Source organism: Gobio gobio (assembly GCF_949357685.1).
Source record: "Gobio gobio genome assembly, chromosome: 14".
NCBI classification, from domain to species: domain Eukaryota; kingdom Metazoa; phylum Chordata; class Actinopteri; order Cypriniformes; family Gobionidae; genus Gobio; species Gobio gobio.
Genome location: NC_137107.1, coordinates 35,632,761 through 35,656,955, shown reverse-complemented (window position 1 = coordinate 35,656,955; position 24,195 = coordinate 35,632,761). Strand labels below are relative to the sequence as shown.

The following is a 24,195-nucleotide window of genomic DNA, read 5'->3' as shown; positions in this document are numbered from 1 at the left end:
ATTAAGAGTCATAGTAAAATACAGTAAAAATAAATGGAAAAAAGCTATATTATCCATATATTGTGTAGCCTAGTTGTGCTTGAAGTCAATTGTTGTATTGTAACAGCGCAATGAATCAAAATACATTTTTGACCAGGCAGTCGTACATAGAAATTGTGAACACACACAAAAACAAGAGAGAAACAACAAAATATTAATAACTGATTATGTTGTAGTCATTGTATGTCCTGTTTGCCTTTTTGTTTTTCTAGGCATTTTTCAAAATGTTATTAGTACAAAATGTACTAATTTTATACAAATTTCATCACTAAAAAATATTACATATTATAATATAAAATATTGTTAGTATTTTCATGAAAAGCAAAAACATGAAAATACATGAAATACATGAAAAATGCCTTCCGTTCACAATTTTGGATTAGACAGAATGATTATTTTAAAATATTAATTTAAATGGAATAATCATGCATTCATTTATTAAAGTACATCAAAGGTCCCATGGCATGTGGGAGGTTTTTTAACATTAATATGAGTTCCCCTAGCCTGTATATGGTCCCCAAGTGACTAGAAATTTTGATGGGTGTAAACCGAGTTCTGGGTGTCCTGCTCTGCATTTGAGAAAATGAGAGCTCACACGAGCCGATCTGAAATCATTTCCTGTTATGTCGTCATACGGGGAACGGTTACCTCCCCTTCCTCTGCTTTGCCCGCCCAGAGAATTTGGAGAAAATGGATTCCGTTTATCAGTCGCGATGTCAGCACAGGCTTTACAAACAGACTTTTACCATATGGATTCGACAGCACCTCCACAAACAGTGAGTAACAGTGTTCATTAATGCCTGATCTGTGATCAGTGATTTCTGATGTGTAGCTAATCATTCAAGTTCACACAGACCTTCTTTCTAAATCGTTTAATACTGTCAGTCCCGCTGCTGGCCGTCTTGATGCCCTAAGCGCAAAGCATCAGTGAATCAAGCCAGTGACTAAAACAATACACTTCACATGGTTTCTGTTAGAAGCATGAAACAAATCCGTTATTTAAATGATTACAGAGAGCGATCAAAGAACACTCTCTTTATAATGTTCGAAGCTGTCAATCAAAGTGTATCTGCACACTTGCCCAAACTGCTGTTATAATGAATGACACTGTTATGCTGCACAGAGCTCTTACTGTATTCATGCCGATGTCGGGTTTGCTGTTAGTTGTGGTCAAAGCATTTTATGAGAGAAATAGCACTGCAATGACGAGATCACTGCATTCACGCGATCAACAGACTGCATGTGTACTCAATGCTCAAGCCTTTCATGTGATGGGAAAAGATCTAAAAATAATGCTATAGTCAACACTTTGACGATTCGTTCATCTCGACAGTTGTAAAGATAAAAAAACATAGTAAAAGTATTCGAGAGGGGTTCCACATGTTACAAAGTTCGTAGAATAGGGAGGAAGAAGACCGGGTCGGCGTGACTGGGACTCGTGTTTATTCAGAACTTTCAGATACAAGCAAAATAAACTAACGCTAGGGCTGTACGATTAATCGAAAAATAACCGAAACCGACATTCAGAACCTGTAACCGACGTATTTTTCCCATGTCGGTTATTTCGGTTTTCACGTGACTCCGCCCCGTCAGTCACATCAAGTGCAGTTTGCAGGCACACAGAGATGCAGGAGCAGTTATCTGTGTTTATAGATGCTCAGAATCACTATAGTAACTGCATGTTTTCGCCATTCTTATAGCCTATACGCGCTGCCACCGACACACACACACACACACACACACAGACGGCGCGGGCAAGCCGCGAAGCCAGATCGCTTTCACTTTCGTGCTCATAAAGCTTGCCAGTTTCAACATTTAAAGCGATTGTGCACTATTCAAAAACAACAATACGTATCCGTTCTGTGCTCAGCTTCTTTCTGTGACACAGAGAGCCGAGCCGTGTCGCGTCTCTGACAACGCGCGCGCGCCCTGAAGGCAGACCTCTTTCACCTGCGTCCTCACAAAGCTTTATCATTTGTATGTGTTTTAAGCCCTGCCAGTTTGAACATTAAAGCGAGTTTAGACCATCAGATGTGTATTATGTTCAACTAATGCCTGATATATTGTGACAAACGAACACTCAGACAGAAGCTTGTACATCACGTGAAGATCGCGCGCAGAGAGCAGCGCAGAAACGCAGTGTCAACACTGTCCTGGGACTAAAGTAAAGTCGCTAAAGTAGCTTAGAAACTCAACCGTTATAGGCATATATTTTAATACCTTTGAAGTAAGTACAAACCACAGCTTCATAATGAATAGAGACAGTATGAGTCATTCACACACACAATCATTCTATCATTAATGCATTCAAATAAATGTAATGTAGGCCTACTGTGTCAATTTATCTGTATCTGATGTACAACAAACAGAAATCTGCTCCATAGACAATAACTGCTGAAAGTGAACCGTTTACTTCAAGTGTTTTAAAATCACAAAGAAATGCACTTTTTCTTTAGAAAAAAAAAATTCCACCTTTAATAGTAAAACATATTTACAGTAAAACCCTTATCAGGAACTTACTCAAAAACCTTACGAAGGCAAAAAATGAGAGGAAAAAAAAGCAAAATAATTGTTCATTAATCGTAATCGAGGTAAAATGTTCAATTAATCGAGGTTTTTATTTTTGGTCAAAACGTTACAGCCCTAACTCCACTCACAGCGCTCTCAACAACCCGGTACAATAAAACTTTCTCAGCTATCTTTCTCTAGCTCTTTCTGATCTACGAGTGCCCAGTCCGTCTCTCTCTGGACTGGCAGCAGTGCTTGCAGAGTCAGACGGTGCCTCGCTAAACCACGCCCCCTCCGCCACATAATCTAATACTCATTTCAAATGCAAAGATGTCAGCCAATCACAACAGTGGTAGTTTTCACTGAAGTCTCACAGCAGACACGCCCCTTGAAACAGAGCATTCAAGCCAGAGGGCTAATATCAGTATATAAAAAATGCTTTTTGTTTCTAAATTATGACATTTTTTTTATGTAAAAACCATACTAACAATATAAGTACACCTTAGGAAACATTATAAAATAATTTTAAAAAATCCATGCCATGGGACCTTTAACATGCTTTTGAATATAGTCAGCAAAATCATTAAGAATATTCTGTGAATGTTCAATAAACTGCCTAGATATAACCAGTAGTCAATCACACTAAACCAAACATCCTCTCATAAGCCATCTTTGATTAAAGCTGTAAGATATAGCTTAATTTAACCAAACATCTACTTTTATCACAAACGACAGCTTGCGCTTAATTAAGACATCTACATTAAGGTTAAATATCTGAAGAGTGAAGAGCTGGAGTGAGATGAGACTGGCGTTGGTGTACTCAGGAGAGAGGATCAGTGTTAAAGAAGCGTGAGACAGAAACGGCTCATACAAATTGTGAGCTCTTATAATGAGGGCATCTACACACTATTGTGATCAGCCAACTGGGAGAACATGTTTATCTGCAACTGGTTCAGTTTTAATCCTGGCATGAAGCAGAAATTGTGTCTTTTCTTCCCTATTGTGATGTATATTCAAGTGAAGCGGCTTCTCGAACAAGAAAAAAAGTAGGGCGGGGCTAGATTTTGTCCATCGGGAATTGATTGGATCATTGTGGTTTGCTATTGGTCGATCTCATGCGAGTGACAGGCTGTCCCGCCCTTGCGCTGCTAAGCATGTCAGAAAAGAGAAGTCGTTGCAAGAGGAGGGGAATTATTATTTAGAATAAATACAGCATTATTCCATAGAATAGTCCATTTTGATTTCATGTTGACTTTCATTTTGCCAAAATGCTTATTGCACATTCACGGTTCTACTTTAGACCGCAGTAAATCACTTTGATATATGACCCGGAAGGGGAAATGGTCTCATGCAGATGTCCTTTGCTTTCGTCTGTTTGACACCCACTCACACACCCTTAAATGTTAGTCTCCATAGTAACTGCAGTGTCCTTTTGTACTTTTAATTGAATGCACACAAACGGAATTTACCGTTTGATTGAATTATAATTATCTTGCATTGGTGTCACTTTCCAATAAAGCTGATCTGATAAATCAGTCAAACCCAAACGCATTATCCAGCACCTCACTGACAAAATCAGTGCTGGAGCGACCCAGACTGCAGTGACAAATAGCTGATAGACTGCGGTACATTTTATTACCCAATTCGAGGAGGAAAAGAAATAAACGGAGTTCATTAACTCCGACCCGGCCTGCAGTCTGTACGGTACAGTATGATTTAATCCAATATAGTTCTGCTGCACTGCAAAAATTCATCTCTTGAAAAAGCTACAGATCAAGCAAGAGGAAGCAAAATCAATACATTGAGTCTCTGTAAAAGAACGTATAAAATGCAAGAAGATGTGTTTTTCCCCCCTGATGTTTTAAATGCATAATGATTAGGATTTTAAGCATATTGCAGAAGCCTTGCATGAGGTTGTTTGACATTCATTTTGTCCTTCCCCCATTTGTACAGTAAAATGTTTTTTACCTCAGTCCCGGAGGCTGAATATGGGCTGAAGTGAAGTGAGGCCAATGGGGGTTGTGCTGATGTCACATGACTGGATGAAGTGTCTTCTGGAGACAGCTGAGAACGACATGACCTAGCGTATACCTCTTGCTGTTATTTTCACTAATAGTAGAGTAACACAAAGAAACAAAAAGCATATAGATTTATTAAACTTATTCAGTGCAAAATATTGGAAAGTGAGTAAATAATAGATTGGAATATAATAGATAGTCTATTAAATATGAACATCATCGTTCAAATGTATTTTATCTTCATGAATCAACATAAATTAAATGTGAAATAAACGTAAAACGCACAACTGATGACATTCTTGTCAATGGCATTGTTTTAGCAGTATTTATATTTATTATTTTTAATTTTTTTTCCATTTTTTTTTTCAATTTTCATTTTAGTTTAAGTTTTAGTAATTTTGTCCTGTGCCCTTGTCTTTTTTTTTTTTAAATATTAAAATTATTTTAAAAAATTATATTTATTATAATTATTAAAAAATAAATAAATTTAAAATATATTTTCTTTAATCTTATATTTATATTTTATTTATTTCAGTTTTATTTCAGTTAACAAAAAATATTTTTAATAGTTTTAGTTTTAATAACAGCACCGGTTACTGGAGTGAATATTTTTGGAAAAACATGTTATTTTAAAATAATTTGCCATTTAAATTGAATTATTGGCTACATTGTATTTTATATTAAACTGTACTTTTACATAACACCCAATATTGGTAAAAATCCACCCACCCACCATTTTTTTTTATCCCCATAATATACAAGTCTCCAGTGCCACCGCTCCCTACACGCGCATCATGTTGTGCGTAGGGCACCAAGTGCTCAGGGGGTCACCATAAGAAAATGCACTCTCCGTATTAGCATAGACCCTGTCCTCAGAGAGCTGTACACAGTCATGTTTATCTCCTCGCCAGAGCATTTAACAGCAGCATTCAAGTTACAAATGTGTTCTTATTAAAGCTACTAAAGTTATTCATTCAAGAGCAGTGAGTGATTTTCTGTTCATCTTTTGTTGTTTGATTCATATTAACAGCAGATATAGCAGTAGGTACTGTATATTACACTGCTTTCACACAGATCTAATATACACACGGGATTTCTGTACTTGCTGCATACGTGTACAGACATAACCAACTGTTTTCATGTGAACTTTGTGTGTTTCTGACATAACCTTGTGTGCATTTGGCAGTTTAATCGCAATAACACATGAAAGAGAACTTGTCTAGTTTAGCCTACTCACGTACGCACCGACATCCAGTTCTCTGTGTGCATGCGTTGAGTGTGTGTGCTCAAGTTGAGAGTGATAAGGCTCTAAAACGCATGCAGATGATAATATTTCATGATGATGAAGAACTGCAATGAGATATAGCAGCATGAGTCTGCGATGGAGATGATCATAAAAAAAACAGATGTATCATGTTTCAGTTTTCATTCATGTGTTCACGAGCTGTGAAGGCCATAGGTATACGTAGATGCCTCATTCGACCGCTCCAGGCACGTTGACGCGCCACCATTTTAAAACGGTCAACACACGTCAACACTTCAGATGCTGTCATCACTCATAGTAGTAAAAAAAACAAAAAAAAAACCCAACAAAAAAACCCCCGGAGAATCCAAGATGCCACAACACTGCGCAGCCGCTGGTTGTAAAACCCGGCGCAATTTAAATTCCAGAAGAAATGGGATAACTTGTCACAAGTGAGAATGTGTTGGTTTGTGCTTTTATAGCCTATGTATTAACTCAATACTAATTTATTAGTTTAGGCTACTTTAGGGCTAGGCTTTTTTTAAATAATGTATTTATTTTGATGGCTAATTGGTTGATGTTTATGATTTATTTTCCAATTAACTTGTTTAAAATGAATTCACTTATTTAATTAAAGGAGCAATGTGTCTGTAGGTTTCTCTGATGATCAATAATAGGCTATTTATAAGATATATTTAACCAATATTTTTATATGCAGAATTATCAACCATTAATGATAAACTAAATCTTATAAAATCATCTGCTTCAGTCTATTGCAGATATCGTACATTTACATTTACATTTATGCATTTGGCAGACGCTTTTATCCAAAGCGACTTACATTGCAACCAAGGTACACATTTAACATTTTGTCAATTCTTTCCCTGGGAATCGAACCCATGACCTTGGCGTTGCTAGCGCCATGCTCTACTGCTTGAGCTACAGGAAAGCTTTTATCGATATCGATATTCATTCATGCATGCGTATAACTACGGTTGCAGACGCACAGGCAACATTTGAATGTTCACAAAAGCGTGTTCACGACAAAATGGCGGGCGGCTAACATATAGCGGCCCATAGAAACAAGTCGCTAATGGGGCATCTACGTATTCATATCTATGGTGAAGGCTCCGCCCTCTGGGGCCGGGAGCAGCAGCTCATTTGCATTTAAAGGAGACACACAGAAAACAGCAAATTTTTCTCAAACCCAAAAATTGGCATTTTCAAAATGGTATATGAAATGATCTAGCAGGAATTTTTATCTGAAACTTCACAGACACACTCTGGGGACACCTGATGCTGCATTCACACCAAACGCGAATAGAGTGTCAGGAGCGAGTGATTTCAATGTTAAGTCAATGGAAAGGCGTGTTGACGCGCATCTGGAGATCTTGCGGCGTTTCACGCGGTGCGATGGACGCGACTCCGCCTCATACGCAAATGACGTGAATTTGACGCGAATTGAGCGTCTTGCGCGATACGCTCGAATGGTGCTTTTTGTGCATTCACGCGCTTGAAGCGAATTCACGTCTGACACCCGAGTGGAAAAATGTTAAACTTTATAGTCAATTCGCGCCATGTTAACCAATCAGAAGCCTGCTTGCTGCTGTCATGTGGTACAGTGACGTGATGAAAAAGCTTGCATAATTGAAAAATACTACTATTGTGTCACTATGTAGTTTTAAGACTTTTTCAGGTGAGAATGTTGTTGTTTATTTATAAAGAGAGCGCCTATCTAAAAAAAATAATCTTGCGTTTTTGGAGTTGTGAGATCCAGGCGATCACCGGGCGCTCAGCGCTCATTAACCCTGGCGAGAGCAGCCTTTCCTCGGCTAGTCCTTCTGACGTTTGCCGCTGGCTCTATTGTCCTGTAGTGGTTCGTCTTGTGTAGATCTAACGGCTGATCTTTGCTCTCATGAATCTATCATTTGTTGTCTGCCAAATCGTTATGACTGAGGGCAAAGAGAAGTTGCACAACTTAATTTTTTTAAGATATTTAAATATGCAGTGAAGATAATGTAGGAGTTGCCTGGACCACATTTGTGTGGCTATTAATGTTTAATATATATTTTTAATAGAGGCAGCATGGTGTTTTATGACATATTTCTCCTGGAACGCCTTGAACGCGCGTCTATTTCGCCAATTCGCTGTGGACGCGCGAGTGGATTCAAAATATTCAAGCGTCCAACTAGACGCGGTAGACGCGATTTTGACGCTCTATTCGCGTTTGGTGTGAACGCAGCATTAGACTTATATTATATCTTGTAAAAAGGGGCATAATAGGTGCCCTTTAAATTCTCTCTTGATATTGGCTTTGGCAACCGCTATTGACAAACCCATATCGGTCGACGATATCTAGAGTATCATAGCTAATCTATACAGGATACTCTTAGCACAAAGCATCATGTTTAGGTAAAAACTTCAAAAGACAGCATGAGCATGGAAGTGAGACATTAACAAAGCTCTTCTGAGGGTTTAAATTACATAAGCTACTGCCGGCTTCAAAGAGAATCATCTTGAACGTGTTTTTTTATTTATTGGATTATCTGAGGTTTTCTATGCTTGGCATGACCTTTTGTAAGGGAAGTCATACTTTCCATTAGGTCAGAAATTTGACAAATCCGTTTTCATTGACACAATGGGGCAGATTTGCTCTCAGTTTGATTAGCTATTGGAATCAATGCTAAATCTCCTGCTAATCTCTTCACATTTACTAAAACATGCCCTGTGTTTAAACACCCATAATCCATCTGGATTCATCCAGGACTGTTTTCATCCACTGAGGAGCTTAACTCTGTAGCACGACACTGGCACAAATGTCAAAACCACAAAATCACCCTGAGCGCCTTTATTCTGACACTGCAACCAGATGGCTAGTATTGCAATCATGCTAATATTGGCCCCGACACACAAACATGGTTGCCTCCGCCCAATCGCTGCATGATGGGATTACTTACATCAGAGTGAATAAGCGAGATCAGCCACAGAGCAAAGATAGTAATTACACATAAAGAGATTCTTTAGATTCGATTCTCAACGATTTGCTATGTTCATTTAACATCGTCTGTAAGCAGCACAACCTTGGCATCTGAACAGAGGGAGATTATGAAGATACACGGATTCAATTTGCTGCTGTAGCGAACGCTGTCTCTGCCACATCTGATAGCGTCCCAGTTTCCCAGTCTGCAACAAGTGCACTTTAAAAGGGAATGGTATTGAAGCTTGTTTCCGCCAGACTTTTTTTTTTTTTAAAGATAATTGCGACTTTTTTTGATCAAAATTCTGACTTTTCTCAGAATTGTGAGTTTAAATCTTACAATTCTGACTTTTTACTCAGAATTGCGTGATATGAATTTGCAGTTGCTTATTATAAAGTCAGAATTGCAAGGAAAAAATAATCAAAATTGTAAGATAAAAAGTTGCACTTGCCTTTTTTCATTTTTTATTCAGTGGCGGAAACAAGCTTCCATAGAACGGTGCATACTGAATACGTTCTCTTTTTGCAAATACAGAAAAATATGGCTTGTGAATAATCAGCATTATTCCTCATTAGTATAAGATAATGGGGGAAAAAAGCAAATAGACACAATAGGAGTTAAACTAAAAAAAAAGAAGCTATTGTGTGTTTTTTTTCTTGTAACTGTCTTTATACGTCACAATTATTATTTTCCCCTCATAATTGGCACTTTTATTTAACAATTGTTTTTTTGTCCTCATAATTGTGACTTTATAACTCGCAATCTGCTTATATCTCACGATTAGTGTTTTTTTTTTAAAGAATAATTGCGACTATATCTATGGTTGTCTTTTTTCTTGTAATTGTGACTTTATAACTCAAAATTGACATATTTCTTAGTAATTGTGAATTGTATCACAACGTGACTCACAATTGCAGCTTTTCCCCCCATAATTGTCACTTTCTATCTTGCAATTGGCTTTTTTCTCAAATGATTATGACTTTATATTTCACACTTGCTTTTTTTATAGTCATTGTGAATGTGATTATATCTCACAATTGCTTTTTTTTCTTCTCATAATTGCTACTTTAGCTATATTGACTTTATTTCTCATAATTGTGACTACATCTCACAGTGTGACATTATGGACCCTATCATCGGCGCAAAGCAAGTGTTTTTTGCTAGTTTAAGCCTGACGCAGTTATCATTTTCACGTCCAGCGATACGTTGTTTAAATAGCAAATGCACTCGAGCCCATCGAACAGAACAGCCCATGGTCTGAAACCGAGGTGTGTTCAGGCGCATTGTTGATGTGTTGCTATTTTGAGGCAACTGAAAACGAGTGCGCCATTGACCAACAAAAACATGGTCTAAAGTCAATAGCACAGTATTTTTTTATTTATTTAAAGGGCAATAGCAATATGCATCTATAGGCGAGTCCACAGCGCGCCTACACTCTGCTTATTACTCACACAGGGACGCGCAGCAGCACACAAACATTTTGAAATATTAAAAATTAAAGGATTCCTCTCTGGAGAAGCGTTTCAGTCTTTCCGCTCACAAATTCCGCCATGTGAATAGCAAATCCGCCATGGTGCAAGCACAACTGGCTTTTAAAGGGAATGGGAGATGAGACTCTGATTGGTTTATTGCACGTTACGCCCAAAACACACCCATGACTCATTAAGAGACTAGGTACAACCCTTTTGGACCATGCGCCTGGCGTGTTTTTTGTCCGTCGTTAAACTAGTAAAGGTGGATTCTGACACGCCCTAAGTGCATCTGCACCATGTGCTTCAGACCATACATGTGCTCAGATTGTTAAAATTAAATAGGCCCTATATCTCATACTTACCGTTTGTTCTCATAATCACTGGATTGTTTTATCTGAGAACCTGACTTTTGTATCTCACAATTTTGGCTTTTCTCCTGTAATTGCAACTTTATCTCAGAATCTGACCTTATTTCTGTGATTGGGTGGGCAATGTTTAATAAGAGCCACATTTTACCTGCATGACCAGATGAGCTGGATTTCACAAATATGATTCCTTTTCAAAAGTCAGAGTGTTTATTGAGAGATGTGCCTGTGAATTTTGATGTAATGGATGCCAAAAAAGCTCTGCTAAAGAAAAAGGAGAGAGAGAGTGCAAGGAAAATGAGGGGACTGAGATAATCCATTTTAGTAGAGGACCAGCGGGCACAGTCAGGCTCAGGTGTGAAAGGGACAGAATGGGCTTCACAGTGCGGCTTTGCAGGGCAACAGAGCAGGTGTGTACGATGATAAATGGAGTGATAGAGTGATATGATACATTGTGTCTATATCACCAATACCTTCATTGTTTTGATTGTGTAAGATATTTAATCCTACACATCAACATTCATTAACCAACACACAAGCTGCCTCCTGTCAAATATAATAGTGTTTTTTGTATGATGCAGGCATGATCTAATGTCATATGATGAATCTAGAGGTGTTCTAAACTGTCAAAGAACTATTGAATTAATTAAGCTATTTACACTAACTCTAAAAGAAGGTAATGTACCTTATTCCGTTCATAAGTTTGGGGTTGGTAATATTTGTTTTGGAAGAAATTAACACTTTTATTCAGCAAGGATGCATTAAACTGATCAAAAGTGACAGCAAAGGCATGTATAATGTTACAAAAGATTTCTGTTTCTAATAAATGCTCAAAATATCCTGGAAATTATGTAACAATATTATGCAGCACAACTTCAACATTGATAATAATAATAAATGTTTCTTGAGAAGCAAATCGGCATATCAGAATGATTTCTGAAGGATCGTGAAAATTTTCATCAAAAGAATAAGTGACATTTTAAAATAGATTGAAATAGAAAACAGTTATTTTAAATTGTAATAATGTTTAACATTTTTAATTGTATATTAGAGCATAAGAGAACATTAAAAACATTACAAATTATTACCAACCCCAAATTTTGGAACGGTAGTGTAAATGCTACTTACACTAGTTTCTTTAGAGTAAAAAGGTGTAAATAGTGATACAATTCACATAAAATATTTTTTTGTTGTTGATTTTTTTGTTGATTTAACTTTTCTCTTCTTCTGCAGAGATTATGAATGATGTCATCAAGAAGGTGAAGAAGAAGGGAGAATGGAAGGTAAGACAAACTCATTCACCCCATCACCGTAGCAACCACGCTCTCTTTTTGTCACGGCACCACAGTTTTAATCATTCATTGACTCCTTGAGCCGCAGACCAAGGAAAACTGTCGGAATAATTAAGCCCAAACTATTTTATACATCCTGTTACGCCTGTAACGCCTGTATCACACCGCATGCATATTTATTTCGGTGCCCATATTAATAAATTAAAGTTTTCACTGCATGCATAAGTAGCGTGGTACTTACTGTTTTTGACACTCTCTCATCATTTCTGCTCTCTATTTTTGTCTGTAGGCTTTGATAGTGGACCAGCTCAGCATGAGGATGCTGTCCTCTTGCTGTAAAATGACTGATATTATGACAGAGGGCATTACTAGTAAGTTACTTTTTGAATTGTTTTCTTACAAAAAAGGAAAAAAAGTGTCCCTTTGTTCCTAACAACTAGCCTACGACTCCTAGGACAACACGTTCTCACTCCCAAATCATCGCATATTTACACTTGGTCAGGGCCCTTGGCGTCACTTTTTAACGCACAGGGTACACCTTTAGCGTCATTTTCTGACGCGTAGGGAACTCCATTGATTTCAGTAGTTTGCTCAATGTGTCAGATCAAGACGCATTTCATTCTTTGCATTTGTAAAAGTAGACATGATTTTATAAATATTTATAGGCTATTATATTTTGGAGCAACTAACCGCACTCCTACCCTAAATCTACCCACTTCTCAATATAAAACACACAACAGGCAAATAAAAGTACAGTTACAGGAATTAATTGCAAAAACTGACCATAAGCAGTATAAAAGTATTAACTCATATTGCATTCCAAGTCTTCTGAAGTCAAAGAACAGTTGTTAATGTTTTAATCGCTGAAATGATGACCCCGCCGCTCTGTGAATGCATGCACACCACCACTCAGTCATATCTCATTCAAAAGATACACCCGACTCTTTAGCGTAATGCGATTGGTCACGAGACACACAAGAGCCAATGACATTTTACAATGAAAACTGACGTAATGACACAAGTGGCCACGAAACATACGAGAGCCAGTGCAATTTCACTATCAAAGCTGACATAATGTTTCTTCGGGCAGCAATTTTTGAATGTGTTCATGATCTTCGGCGGATGGAGACGCTGACCCTTTTTTGGGGAATTTCTTCTCACAAATCAATCGTTTGGCCTCGGAACACTTGGAATACTTGCAGTCGTATCTGCCTGTTATATCCTGTGTTTTGTATCATATAATACACAAATGGATAGGCTTAGGGATGGGATGGAATGGGGTTGGGTTATATGTTCAAATGTGTGTAAATAGCGTAATAATCGTAAATAAGCGTAAATAATCATTTGGATAAAATGAAGTGTGGAAATGTATGGAAGCTTTCTTCCGCCACAGAATACAAATTAAAAAAAAGGTAATTCTGACATTTTATCTCACAATTCTGACCTTTTTTTTCAGAATTGTGAGTAAAAAGTCATACTAACCTTTTTTATTTGAGTTTGCATCTCAAAACTTTAAGTTTTATATCACAATTTTGAGAAAAAAGTCAGAATTTTGAGTAAAGTCACAATTATCTTTTTTAATCGTTTGTCTCAATTTCTCTTTCGTATCGTTCGTATCACAAAAAAAAGTTATAAACTCTGAATTGTGAGAAAAAGTCACAATTACCTTTTTTAATGTGAGTTAATCTCACAATTCTTACATACTTTCTCACGATTTTGAGTTTATATCTCACAATTCTGACTTTTTTAAACTCGAAATTCACAATTGTGAGAGGAAAAAGTCAGAATTGTGAGTTTATATCACTAGGTTTTGGAATAAAGGAACTGAGCAGACATTTTATGCTATCAGAGCAGTGTTATTTTAGTATTATTTATTAACTATTATAGTTTATATTAATACTTTTTAACCCTACTTGCGTGACAGTCAAAAATTATAATTTTTTTATTTCAATGAAAAGAATGTACTTTATTTTATTTTGATGTTTTTTATGTAATATTTTGTATTTTTGGTATTTAGGGGAATAGTTCTGATCCATTTATTACCTGTTAATTCATTTTTGAACATAGACCTTAACATTTAATTTCCAACTTAAACTGTCGTAAATTTTGAATGCATAGAGGACAGACTTTTCAATGAAGACACTTGGCAGATTATTGCTGAAGTGAAAAAGTGTAAAAATGTGTGAATGTAAAAAATGAAACAAAAAAAGTAAAGAAGTTTGTTTATTATTATGAAAAATACCATTTAAAATGTTTATATGAAATTGATATTTTCCAAAAAATATCTAGTTTTACTCTAAAACTGTGAGAAAGTCAAACCATAAATCTTGAAAAAAATTGTGTTCCAAATTTGAGTTTGATATCTCAAAAAATGTTCTGTACTATTTTGTTTGGGCGCAGTACCAAACGTTTCCACTAGATGCAATTCGCTTCCCATTCGTTTCCAATGCAAACAGCACAAGTGTGACTATTTTTTTCAGGACCATTTGACCTTTTCGAATGTCCATGTCCATGATTTTTATTTATTTTTGTGTGTGTGTGTTCACTTAGCAAGTGCCAAAACCTTTACCAAGTTTCAAATCATTCCGAAGAAGTAAAAGATTCTAAAAAAACTAAATCTAAAATTTTTCTTTGACCGAACAGCACTAGGTGGTTAATAATAATACTGTTATTAATATTTTAGTTTTAGTACTTCAACTGGAATTTATTTCAGTTAGTTGTCAACATCTAATATTTATATTTAATTTTTGCTTTATTTCAATTAACAATAAAGGATAACGGTAATAATAACCCTTTATCAGAGAAGCTGCTTCTGTGACTGACTTTCTGTTTCTCCCTTTATCTCTGCAGTTGTTGAAGACATCAATAAACGAAGAGAGCCTCTCCCCTCTTTGGAGGCCATTTATCTGATCACCCCAACTGAGAAGGTACTAAAATATGCACATTTCAGAAGATTCTAATAAAGCAAAATAACAGCTCCAGCGTAGACTTTTGTATCGCAGTGTGGAGGCGGAACCTTCACACTGTACACACTAAGCATATGTCACTCTCTAACACATACACACACACTATTGACACAGCCTACACAAACAGCTGAAACTCACGTCATTTTTATTGGCCATTGTGGTTGCTATAACAACACACACGTATACACACACACACACACACACACACACACACACACACACACAAACACACACACACACACACACTCTTATCTAAAGCTTGTTGTATTTCTCTTACCAGTCTGTGCAGACTCTCGTCAATGACTTCAAAGATCCCCATTCAACGAAATATAAAGGGGCTCATGTGTTCTTCACTGACTGTGAGTATCTGAGGGTACTCCACTGCACTTCAAGGGCCCTGGAAGTATAATATTCACTATTAATGGGACCACGCTCAAATGTAGACTACCACACAAGCACTCAGCAGGACAATTTCATAATGATTCTTACTTAAAAACAATGATATGTAACATCAGATATAAATGTGACTACTATAATTATATATATATATATATATATATATATATATATATATATATATATATATATATATATATATATATATATATATATATATATATATATATATATATATATATATATATATATATATATATATATATATATATATATATATATATATATATATATATATATATATATCAGGCGATTAATTTGATTGTTTTTTTTTTTTTTTTTTTTATCAAATTCATTATGATGTGGCATATGAATGAATAAATAAAATTGTATTTAATTCTAACACATCTAATTTGGCTGATAAATTACCCCCAAAAGAAAATGTAAAGTCACTATTGTGTTAAAGAGCACCTATCATGGCATTTAAAATGTTCCAAATATTGTTTTAGAAGTCCCCAACAACAGTTTTGCATGCATGCAATGACAAAAAAAGACTTTAGTTTTCTTATAATATGCATTTATTTTTACCTGTTTTGACAGTGATTCTCAAATGATTCCTTTAGTGATTCACTTTTCAAAACCCCGCCTTTACGTGATGCTAATCTGCGGTGATTGGTCCGATGACCCAGTCAGTTGTGATTGTTATAGTCTGTGCAGATATTTTCGGAAACGGAACGCCCATCAAAGTCTTATAGTGACAGTAATTTGTTAATATGTGTCAGGAGTTATGAATATGAAAACCGCGTTTGTACCGTTTGATTGTAATATGAGCCTCAGCTGATCTCATTCATAAAAAAACTCCTCTATTCTCCTCACGAAGACTCGCGACAAATCAACATCCCTCAGGACTTTTAGTTTAAAAGTGTGCAAATGAGGAGACATATTGATAGATTATCATATGTCTGTGTCAAATTTCTAAACAGAGGAGTATTTTTTTATTCAATACTTCCTCAAAATGCGCAGATATAGCTTAATCATGAGCGATTGAGTCTCTTATGTGTTGTTTTCAATTCATACTGGCAGCCGGAGGGCGCTCTGTGCACATGTAGTCCATGTACAGACAGACGAAGAAGATACCATGTGCCATAATAGAAGTCCATAATAAAAGCTTCCTGAGATCGCGAAACATACATTTGACGACTAATAAACACTCAATCGCGACGATGTATGGTTTGTCTTCAAGCCACTTAGTCTTCAAATGCTCATCCTTGGGCAGATGAAAAAAGTTTGCTTTTGAGTCGCACTTCAGAACACAGCGTCTCGTCACCATGATGTTTTCTAGTTTTCACCATGGTTTTCACTGGCGTCTTGGAGCGCAATAAGTGGGCGTTTCGTATTCAAATAACTTGACAAATTGACGTCATCTAGTCAGAGAAAAAGCTTCGGTCTTCTAACGATTCTTAAAAATGACTCAGAGTCGACTCTTACTTTTGAAAGAAAATAACTATATATACGGTGCACTGTCATATTTCAAACTATGCAGGATGTTTTTGTTCACTTAGATCCATGTTACACACTACATGAAAGGTAAATTTCAAAATTCCATGATAGGTGCTCTTTAAATGATAAAAGCATCAAATAGACATTACAAAAAGTAGCTTTAGCAAAAAAACTTTTTTTATTTGACTCAACATATAATTTACTACACAAACTTTTAGTCCATTAAAGTCCATGAGACCATAGAGTGTCCCATTTGTCATTTAAGGTCTCAGAAGGGTGCTCGCGAGGGCCCACTTTGCAGTCGATATGCACCCTCGGTGCGCACTTTTGCTGAGCCCACACTGGTGCGAGCTTCTGTCTTCCCGACTGTCAACATGGCGTTGCGACATGAAAGTGCAGACTCGTAGGAAGACTGCGAGTGTTTAGGGTGCCATTTGGGACAGGGGCATTATGAATGGGCCATTGAATCATTGGTTCACCCGATTGATTCGGTCATAACGCGGATTCATTCAGAAATTAAAAAACACTTTGTGTTGCTTGGAGACGCACAATTGTTCTGCTCTGGCAAAATTGAGCAAAAGCGGACAATATTGTGTCTAAAATATAACAACAATATATATTATTCTAACTGCATTCTTTAGGCTTCATCACACAGTGAGCTGTTGCTCTCCTTCATGTTTGTCACCAATCAATCGGGTGTGTTAATACTTTTTAACTCGCTTTTTCCCCCATAACTAATTAATTAAGTTAGCACGTTAAATCGACAGCCCCTAAGAAATATTGCAGCGGATATATTTGAGATATACTTAAGCTGTAATCCATGTAGTCTCTCCACACTGAAAATACTAATGTATAATGTCCTATACACTGCTTTCAAGGCTCTAAATGTTATGTCATCTACCCATGTTTCTTACAGCTTGCCCGGACCCCCTGTTTAATGAAGTGGTGAAGAGCCGTGCCTCCAAAACCATTAAAACCCTTAATGAGATCAACATCGCCTTCCTGCCCTATGAGTCCCAGGTGAGCAATTTCGGGAGTGGAGAGGAAGAGAGGGGAATAATGACAGTCCATATAGACTCCAGAAGCATCTGAATGTAGAAATAGAGTGTTCCAGAACAGCTCTGAGGCTGGGGGGATGCAGTCTGGCCCACAATGCTTTGCTGCTGAGGCTGTCTGCTATGATTAATTCAGTGGAGTCAGAGGAGCAGTGCGTCTCCTGGCATGATGCAGCAGCTCAATGCTTTGCAAGCCCGCCTCGTTCAGCAGCACGTAATTGGCCGATGCAGCATCCACAGAGAGCCTCTGCCAATCAGAGGAGGTTATGAGAGGGAACGAGCATGAAGGGGAACCCATCTGCTGAGCAGAAGGATAGTCATGTGACCTTGCTTGTGCCGACAGGGGGTGGGGAGGGGTGGTTGTGAAGACCTATACAGACAAACTGTCTGCCACAGTTTGTCAGAGAGATATAGCATAGATTCGGGCCAGTAGAAAGGCCTGATGCACCGACTGGAGACACCTCACTTAACTCAAAGCTCATCCCTCATACCAGTTTGGAAACAGGAAGGACAGAGACGCATTTTGTGGCATTTCTGTCACAGGTCTTCAGCATGTGACATGCATACAAAAATCAAACCGTCATTGATTCATTTATTAATAAATATGTGACCCTGGACCACAAAACCAGTCACAAGTGATGGCCAACAATACATTGTATGGGTCAAAATCATTCTTTTATGCCAAAATTCATTAGGATATTAAGTAAAGCTCATGTTCCATGAAGATATTTAGTACATTTCCTACTGTAAATATATAAAAATGTATTATTAGTAGCAATATGCATTGCCAAGGATTTAATTTGGACAACATTAAAGGCAATTTTCGCAATATTTAGATTTTTTTGCACCCTCAGATTCCAGATTTTCAAATAGGATTGGACAATATTTGGCCGAGATACAACTAACAAACCATACATCAATGGAAAAGCTTATTTATATTTATCAGATGATATATAAATCTTAATTTTAAAAAATGTACCCTTATGACAGGTTTTGTGGTCCAGGGTCACAGAATTTGTAATCTATTTATTTATAGAAAATTTGGGAAAAACATATGCAATATTATTCAAAAGATGTTTTTTAAATAAATTCATACTTTTATTCGGCAAGAATGCATCCAATTGATTAAAAGTGACAGTAAAGACATTGAAAATATTCTATTTCAAATAAATGCTGTTATCTTGAACTTTCTATTCATCAAAGAATCCACCCAAAAATATTTATCAGTTTCCACAAAAATATTCAGCAGTGCAACTGTTTTCAACACTAATAATAATAAGAAATTAGCACCAAATCATCATATTAGAATGATTTCTGAAGGATCATGTGACACTGAAGACTGGAGTAATGATGCTGAAAATACAGCTTTCCCATCACATGAATAAATTACATTTGAAAATATATGAAATAAGAAAAAAGTTGTTTTAAATTACATTAATTAATTAATTAATATAATTTAAATGTAATTGTTTTTACGGGCCCCTAAATGGCATATAAAAACGAAGCAAAAAGAAGCTGAATCTATCAGTAATGAGTCTGAACATGTGTGTGTTTAGGTGTTCTCTTTGGACAACCCTGATGCCTTCCAGAGCTTCTACAGCCCTCATAAGACACAGCTGAAGAACCCTGTGATGGAGCGGTTGGCTGAACAGCTGGCAACTCTGTGTGCCACGCTGAAGGAATACCCTGCCGTCCGATACCGAGGGTAAGACACGACGGGCCACATTGGTGCAGAGTCTTTAAAGGCTCTTTATAACTGACATTTTCCTGTATCTGACCGGATGTTTCTGATAGTGCCCTTTCACATATGCAATCATATTTATCCAACATACAGTATATAGAATTACAGCAGGAACTAGTGGACAAGACAGATACCAGTCATCTCTGGATCAGATTTCAGGAAGTGGCTGCTCGTCAGGATCAACAGAGCTGTCTAACGTTCGGTCTGTCTGTCTGCTCTAATGCTCTGATTCTCTGTGCACAGGGAGTATAAAGATAACGCCACTCTGGCTCAGTTGCTTCAAGACAAACTGGACGCCTACAAGGCAGATGATCCCACAATGGGGGAGGTGAGCGGCGCATCTCAGATACTGCACTGCAGGAGATAATACATGTACAAATGAATATGCTAGAGGGGGGGGGCTTTTGTTAAACCCATAAAAGAAGAAATTATGACTTAAAAATATTAGGGCTGTCAACGATTAAATTCAAAGAAATGCAAAACTGACCAATATTAAACTCTTTACTGCCCTGGTCTTGCAATGAACGGAAGGCCATGTACACACTATAAAGTTTCAGGAGTGACAACCGCATTCAAATGCAGGAGTGAATCCCCTAAATTATCATGTGCGTACGGAAAAAGACTTGCTCTCGAAACTGCGATGACTGACACCGTGGTAAACCGTAGCAACCTTCCGGTGTCTCAAGTGTTTGGTATCTGCAATTCTGACCACATATTACAGAAACGAAAGACTCATTATTTTCAGCAATTTTAACTAAAGCTCATATTTTGGTCTTATTTTCAGCATAAAGCATTTGGATTTATTTAGGTTTATTGTGGGCTTGTTCTTGTTCGTTGCTTTTCTAGCAAGATGAGCTTGTACCGCTTTCCCTGTGATTTCTTGCATCGCACATACAAAAGAGAGAAATATCTCTGATGCACGTTAAAAAACTTCTTTAACAACTACCGGTAGTTGTTCAGTTATAACTCTGATTGTATTCGTCTGAAAGAAGAATGTCATATACACCTAGGATGACTTGAGGGTGAGTAAATCATGGGGCAATTTTCATTTTTTGGTGAACTATCCCTTTAACCCTCTGGTGCTCTTCGGTAATTTCTGACCGGAAAAGTTTCTGTTTTGAAAGTTTAAAAATCACTGCTTCATCGGAATGATATGAAACTTGGTGACTTTTCTAGCATTAAGTATGCAAACACCCAAAAAAATTGGGGTCATGATTCGAGCATGCTAATTGGTCGTAAAAATAAAAAGGAGCGTTCATTGTCTTCGGTCATAAATGACCGACCATAGGAAATTAATGGGAAATCGGCAAAAACACAAAGATTCTCTGAATATTTGTGTGTACAATCTACAAATCGGCCACGATGCTGAAAAAAAGTACACAGCAGTAAAGGGGTGACACTCTAAAACATCAAGAGTGTGATATTGACACATCCACTCACTCACACACACGCACACTTATACAAACACACACCTATGAAAAACTGAACCTATGAACCACATTTGGAATTTTTAAAAATCACAGCTTCATCAGAATGATATGAAACTTGGTGACTTTTCTAACATTATGGGCCCTATTTTAACGATCTGAAACGCAAGTGTCAACGCGCGAAGCGCAAGTAACTTTGTGGGCGGGTCTCGGCGCTGTTGCTATTTTCCTTGCGGGATAAATGGCTCTTGCGCCCGGCGCAAATCTAAAATGGGTTGGTCTGAAGTAGCTTCATTATTCATAGGTGTGGTTTGGGCGTAACGTGAATAAACCAATCCGAGCGTCATAAAAGCAGGTGCGCAAGTTCCATTATGGATTGCTATTATTATGGCGTATTTACCAGACGCACGCCAGGAGCGGTTCACAGCCGAGGAGACTGATGTGCTTGTAAGAGCAGTGAAAGACAGAGAAGTGAAGTTGTAATGTTGTACATTATGGTAAAGGTGATTTCACAGTCTTTTTTTTTTCAGTCTTTCAGTTTTTTCAGTTTTTCAGTCGATTTTTTTTCCTGGTTCTTGACGGACAAACCAATTTGTCAGATGTCCTTATATACATATATGTCTTGCCACTATTGGGCAAACAGGTCTTATCCTTAATTATTACAATTAGCCTGAATCATTTGTAAGCTAGATTTATGCCTATTTTTTCACATCTTCGTGGCACACCACAATGATTTCCGTCATCTCATGTGTTAATATTTTTTTAGTGTAACAATTTATGATTTGCAAAAATAACTGTTGCATCTGTGTAGGTTACATGAGCAAAGTGTATGCGCGTTGTTCACGCTATACATTATGGTCAAGCATGCGCCCTTAAAATAGTATAATGAACAACGCGCAACGCGCCACTGACTTTAGACTAGGTTTTTTCTGGTCAGTGGCGCAATTGTTTAATGGAACAGCAAAATAGCACCAGGGATTGTTTGCGCCGGAACACGCCTCCTTTTTTGCGCTGAACCGCCCAGGGAGCGCAAGTTCATTCACTAGTTTAGCGACGTGATTCTGTGGAGGGAAAAGCGCACTTTGCGCGGGTGCAAAATAGGAATGACACATGCGTCGGTGTACAAAGTCAATTGCGCTGGGTGCAAGATAGGGCCCCTTGTATGTAACATTGCTCTTCGGTCAAAAATGACACCATAGGAAATGAATGGGAAATCTGCAAAAACACAAATTCACAGAAAAAATCTATATTTCTAACAAACAAACAAAATATCTAAACTTTATAATAAATAGTCTTTGAGATTTTTTAAATCCATCAAAAAATAAATAAATAAATCATTAAATGTGTTCAAAACAGAACTAGGGAATTCTCAAGCCTCTCCATAGAGACCTTTAGTGATTACACAGTTGCATGATTTCTTAAATAATTCCAAAAGAGGGGGCTAATCTGCCTTCAAGAAAATTATTTTGAAGGCCTTAAAGGTGAATTGGCAACCGAATTTAGCTGCAGTGTGTACGTGGCTATTGATTTGGACTGGATTCATGTTATTCCAAAGAAAAATATTCTTTGCGCAATCTGTACCAAAATTTAATTCTTCCTCTGAAACGACTTCACAACTTCCATATTGAGAAATTTGAGCTGCTTATGTCAGCTTCGTTCCTGCCCACATTATTATGTTTGTGGGCGGCTTTGTTAATCTAAAAACATCTCGTGCTGAACATGAAGCCAGAGTAGATTTTTTGACATATTCTATCTCTCTGCAGGGTCCAGACAAGGCTCGCTCTCAGCTCATTATTCTGGACCGGGGTTTCGACCCTGTCTCTCCCGTCCTGCACGAGCTCACCTTCCAGGCTATGGCCTATGATCTGCTGCCCATCGAGAATGATGTTTACAAGTGAGTAAAAAAAAAAAAAAAAAAAAAATATATATATATATATATAGGCCTATAACAAGTAAATTATATAAACATCCTTGGTCGATTAAGAAGAGAATACATTGTATAAATATCTACTATATGTATGAATAATCTATAAACACCTAATATATAAATATTTTTTTGACATGTATCTGGTAGGTATGACACCAGTGGGATAGGTGACGCTCGTGAGAAGGAAGTGCTACTGCATGAAGACGACGACCTTTGGGTGGCGCTACGGCACAAACATATTGCTGAGGTCTCTCAGTGAGTAAAACCTTATATTTCTGACCTTAAGCTCTGGTTTTTCTGTAATATTCTCGATCTGTAAATGTTCTCTCCCTCCTTTTCTCATTTCCCTCGCTGACAGGGAGGTGACACGCTCCCTGAAGGAATTTTCTGCCAGTAAACGGATGACCACTGGAGAGAAGGTACGCTGGAGTCTGGCTGAGGGGGGAGGGGCCTGCGAGAGAGAAAAAATGAAGAGTAGAAAAGAGAAAATAGTGTTGTGTGGGCGAGGGAGGATAGCCTGGCAGATGAGATTGCGTTGGCAGCCGAATCCAAAGCGTGATGGCTGACTCATGTGAAAGCACTCTGAGGCTACAGCAGGATTAGTATTGATTGATTTACTGACACAGCACAAACAAACACACATAAACACACACATTTCTGCTGTGACGTACTATATGCAATAGTGTATAATTAGGGTGACCAGATTCAAGATTTCTTATGGTGGAATACGGGACGGGATGGACAGGTACCACAACCCAGAACAGACTATATTCACGTGAGATACTCCACATAATGGGCATTTTGACAACAGTGTCTGTATTTGGCCATTCAGGTGCAAAAAGAGAACTATATTTGCGAATACGCACTGTCTGACGGCGTGTTAACACTTGGCATTTTTGGTTTGATTAAAACGTACCCTGGTGCGATTGCTCTGTTAGTGCGGTTCATTTGAATAAGTGTGAACGCTGCCATCTGAACCCTGGCGCGCACCATAGACTGTAAAGGGTGCGCACCAAACAAGTGGACCGAGGCGCCTGAAAAGATGGGTCTCGTTCCGCTTCCAAACGAACTCTGGTGCGGTTTGAATGAAATATGAACGCAACATGGACCAAAGACATGTAAACAAACCAAAAATGGGACACCGTGTCACAAGATGCGACACTAAAAAGGACAGAATGCTCATGCATACCTGTTTTTTCTCATCATAGTCGCGATGTTGCCCATCATCACAGTTCGGTACAGGCATCAGAACTGTGCCTCCTTGCAGC

At 37.6% G+C, this 24,195-nt stretch overlaps 1 protein-coding gene across 2 annotated transcripts in view; it reads left to right on the top strand.

The window, feature by feature from the left end:
- stxbp1a (syntaxin binding protein 1a) overlaps positions 1-24,195 on the top strand; it is a 43,868-nt gene that overhangs the window by 9,525 nt on the left and 10,148 nt on the right. For both annotated transcript variants that reach the window (XM_079834863.1, XM_079834864.1), the window contains exons 2-11: positions 11,857-11,906; positions 12,205-12,286; positions 14,766-14,842; positions 15,162-15,240; positions 17,694-17,797; positions 19,389-19,537; positions 19,817-19,901; positions 22,764-22,894; positions 23,075-23,182; positions 23,286-23,346. In XM_079834863.1, coding sequence (XP_079690989.1) covers positions 11,857-11,906; positions 12,205-12,286; positions 14,766-14,842; positions 15,162-15,240; positions 17,694-17,797; positions 19,389-19,537; positions 19,817-19,901; positions 22,764-22,894; positions 23,075-23,182; positions 23,286-23,346 — 926 coding nt within the window. The remainder of the gene's footprint in view (positions 1-11,856; positions 11,907-12,204; positions 12,287-14,765; positions 14,843-15,161; positions 15,241-17,693; positions 17,798-19,388; positions 19,538-19,816; positions 19,902-22,763; positions 22,895-23,074; positions 23,183-23,285; positions 23,347-24,195) is intronic.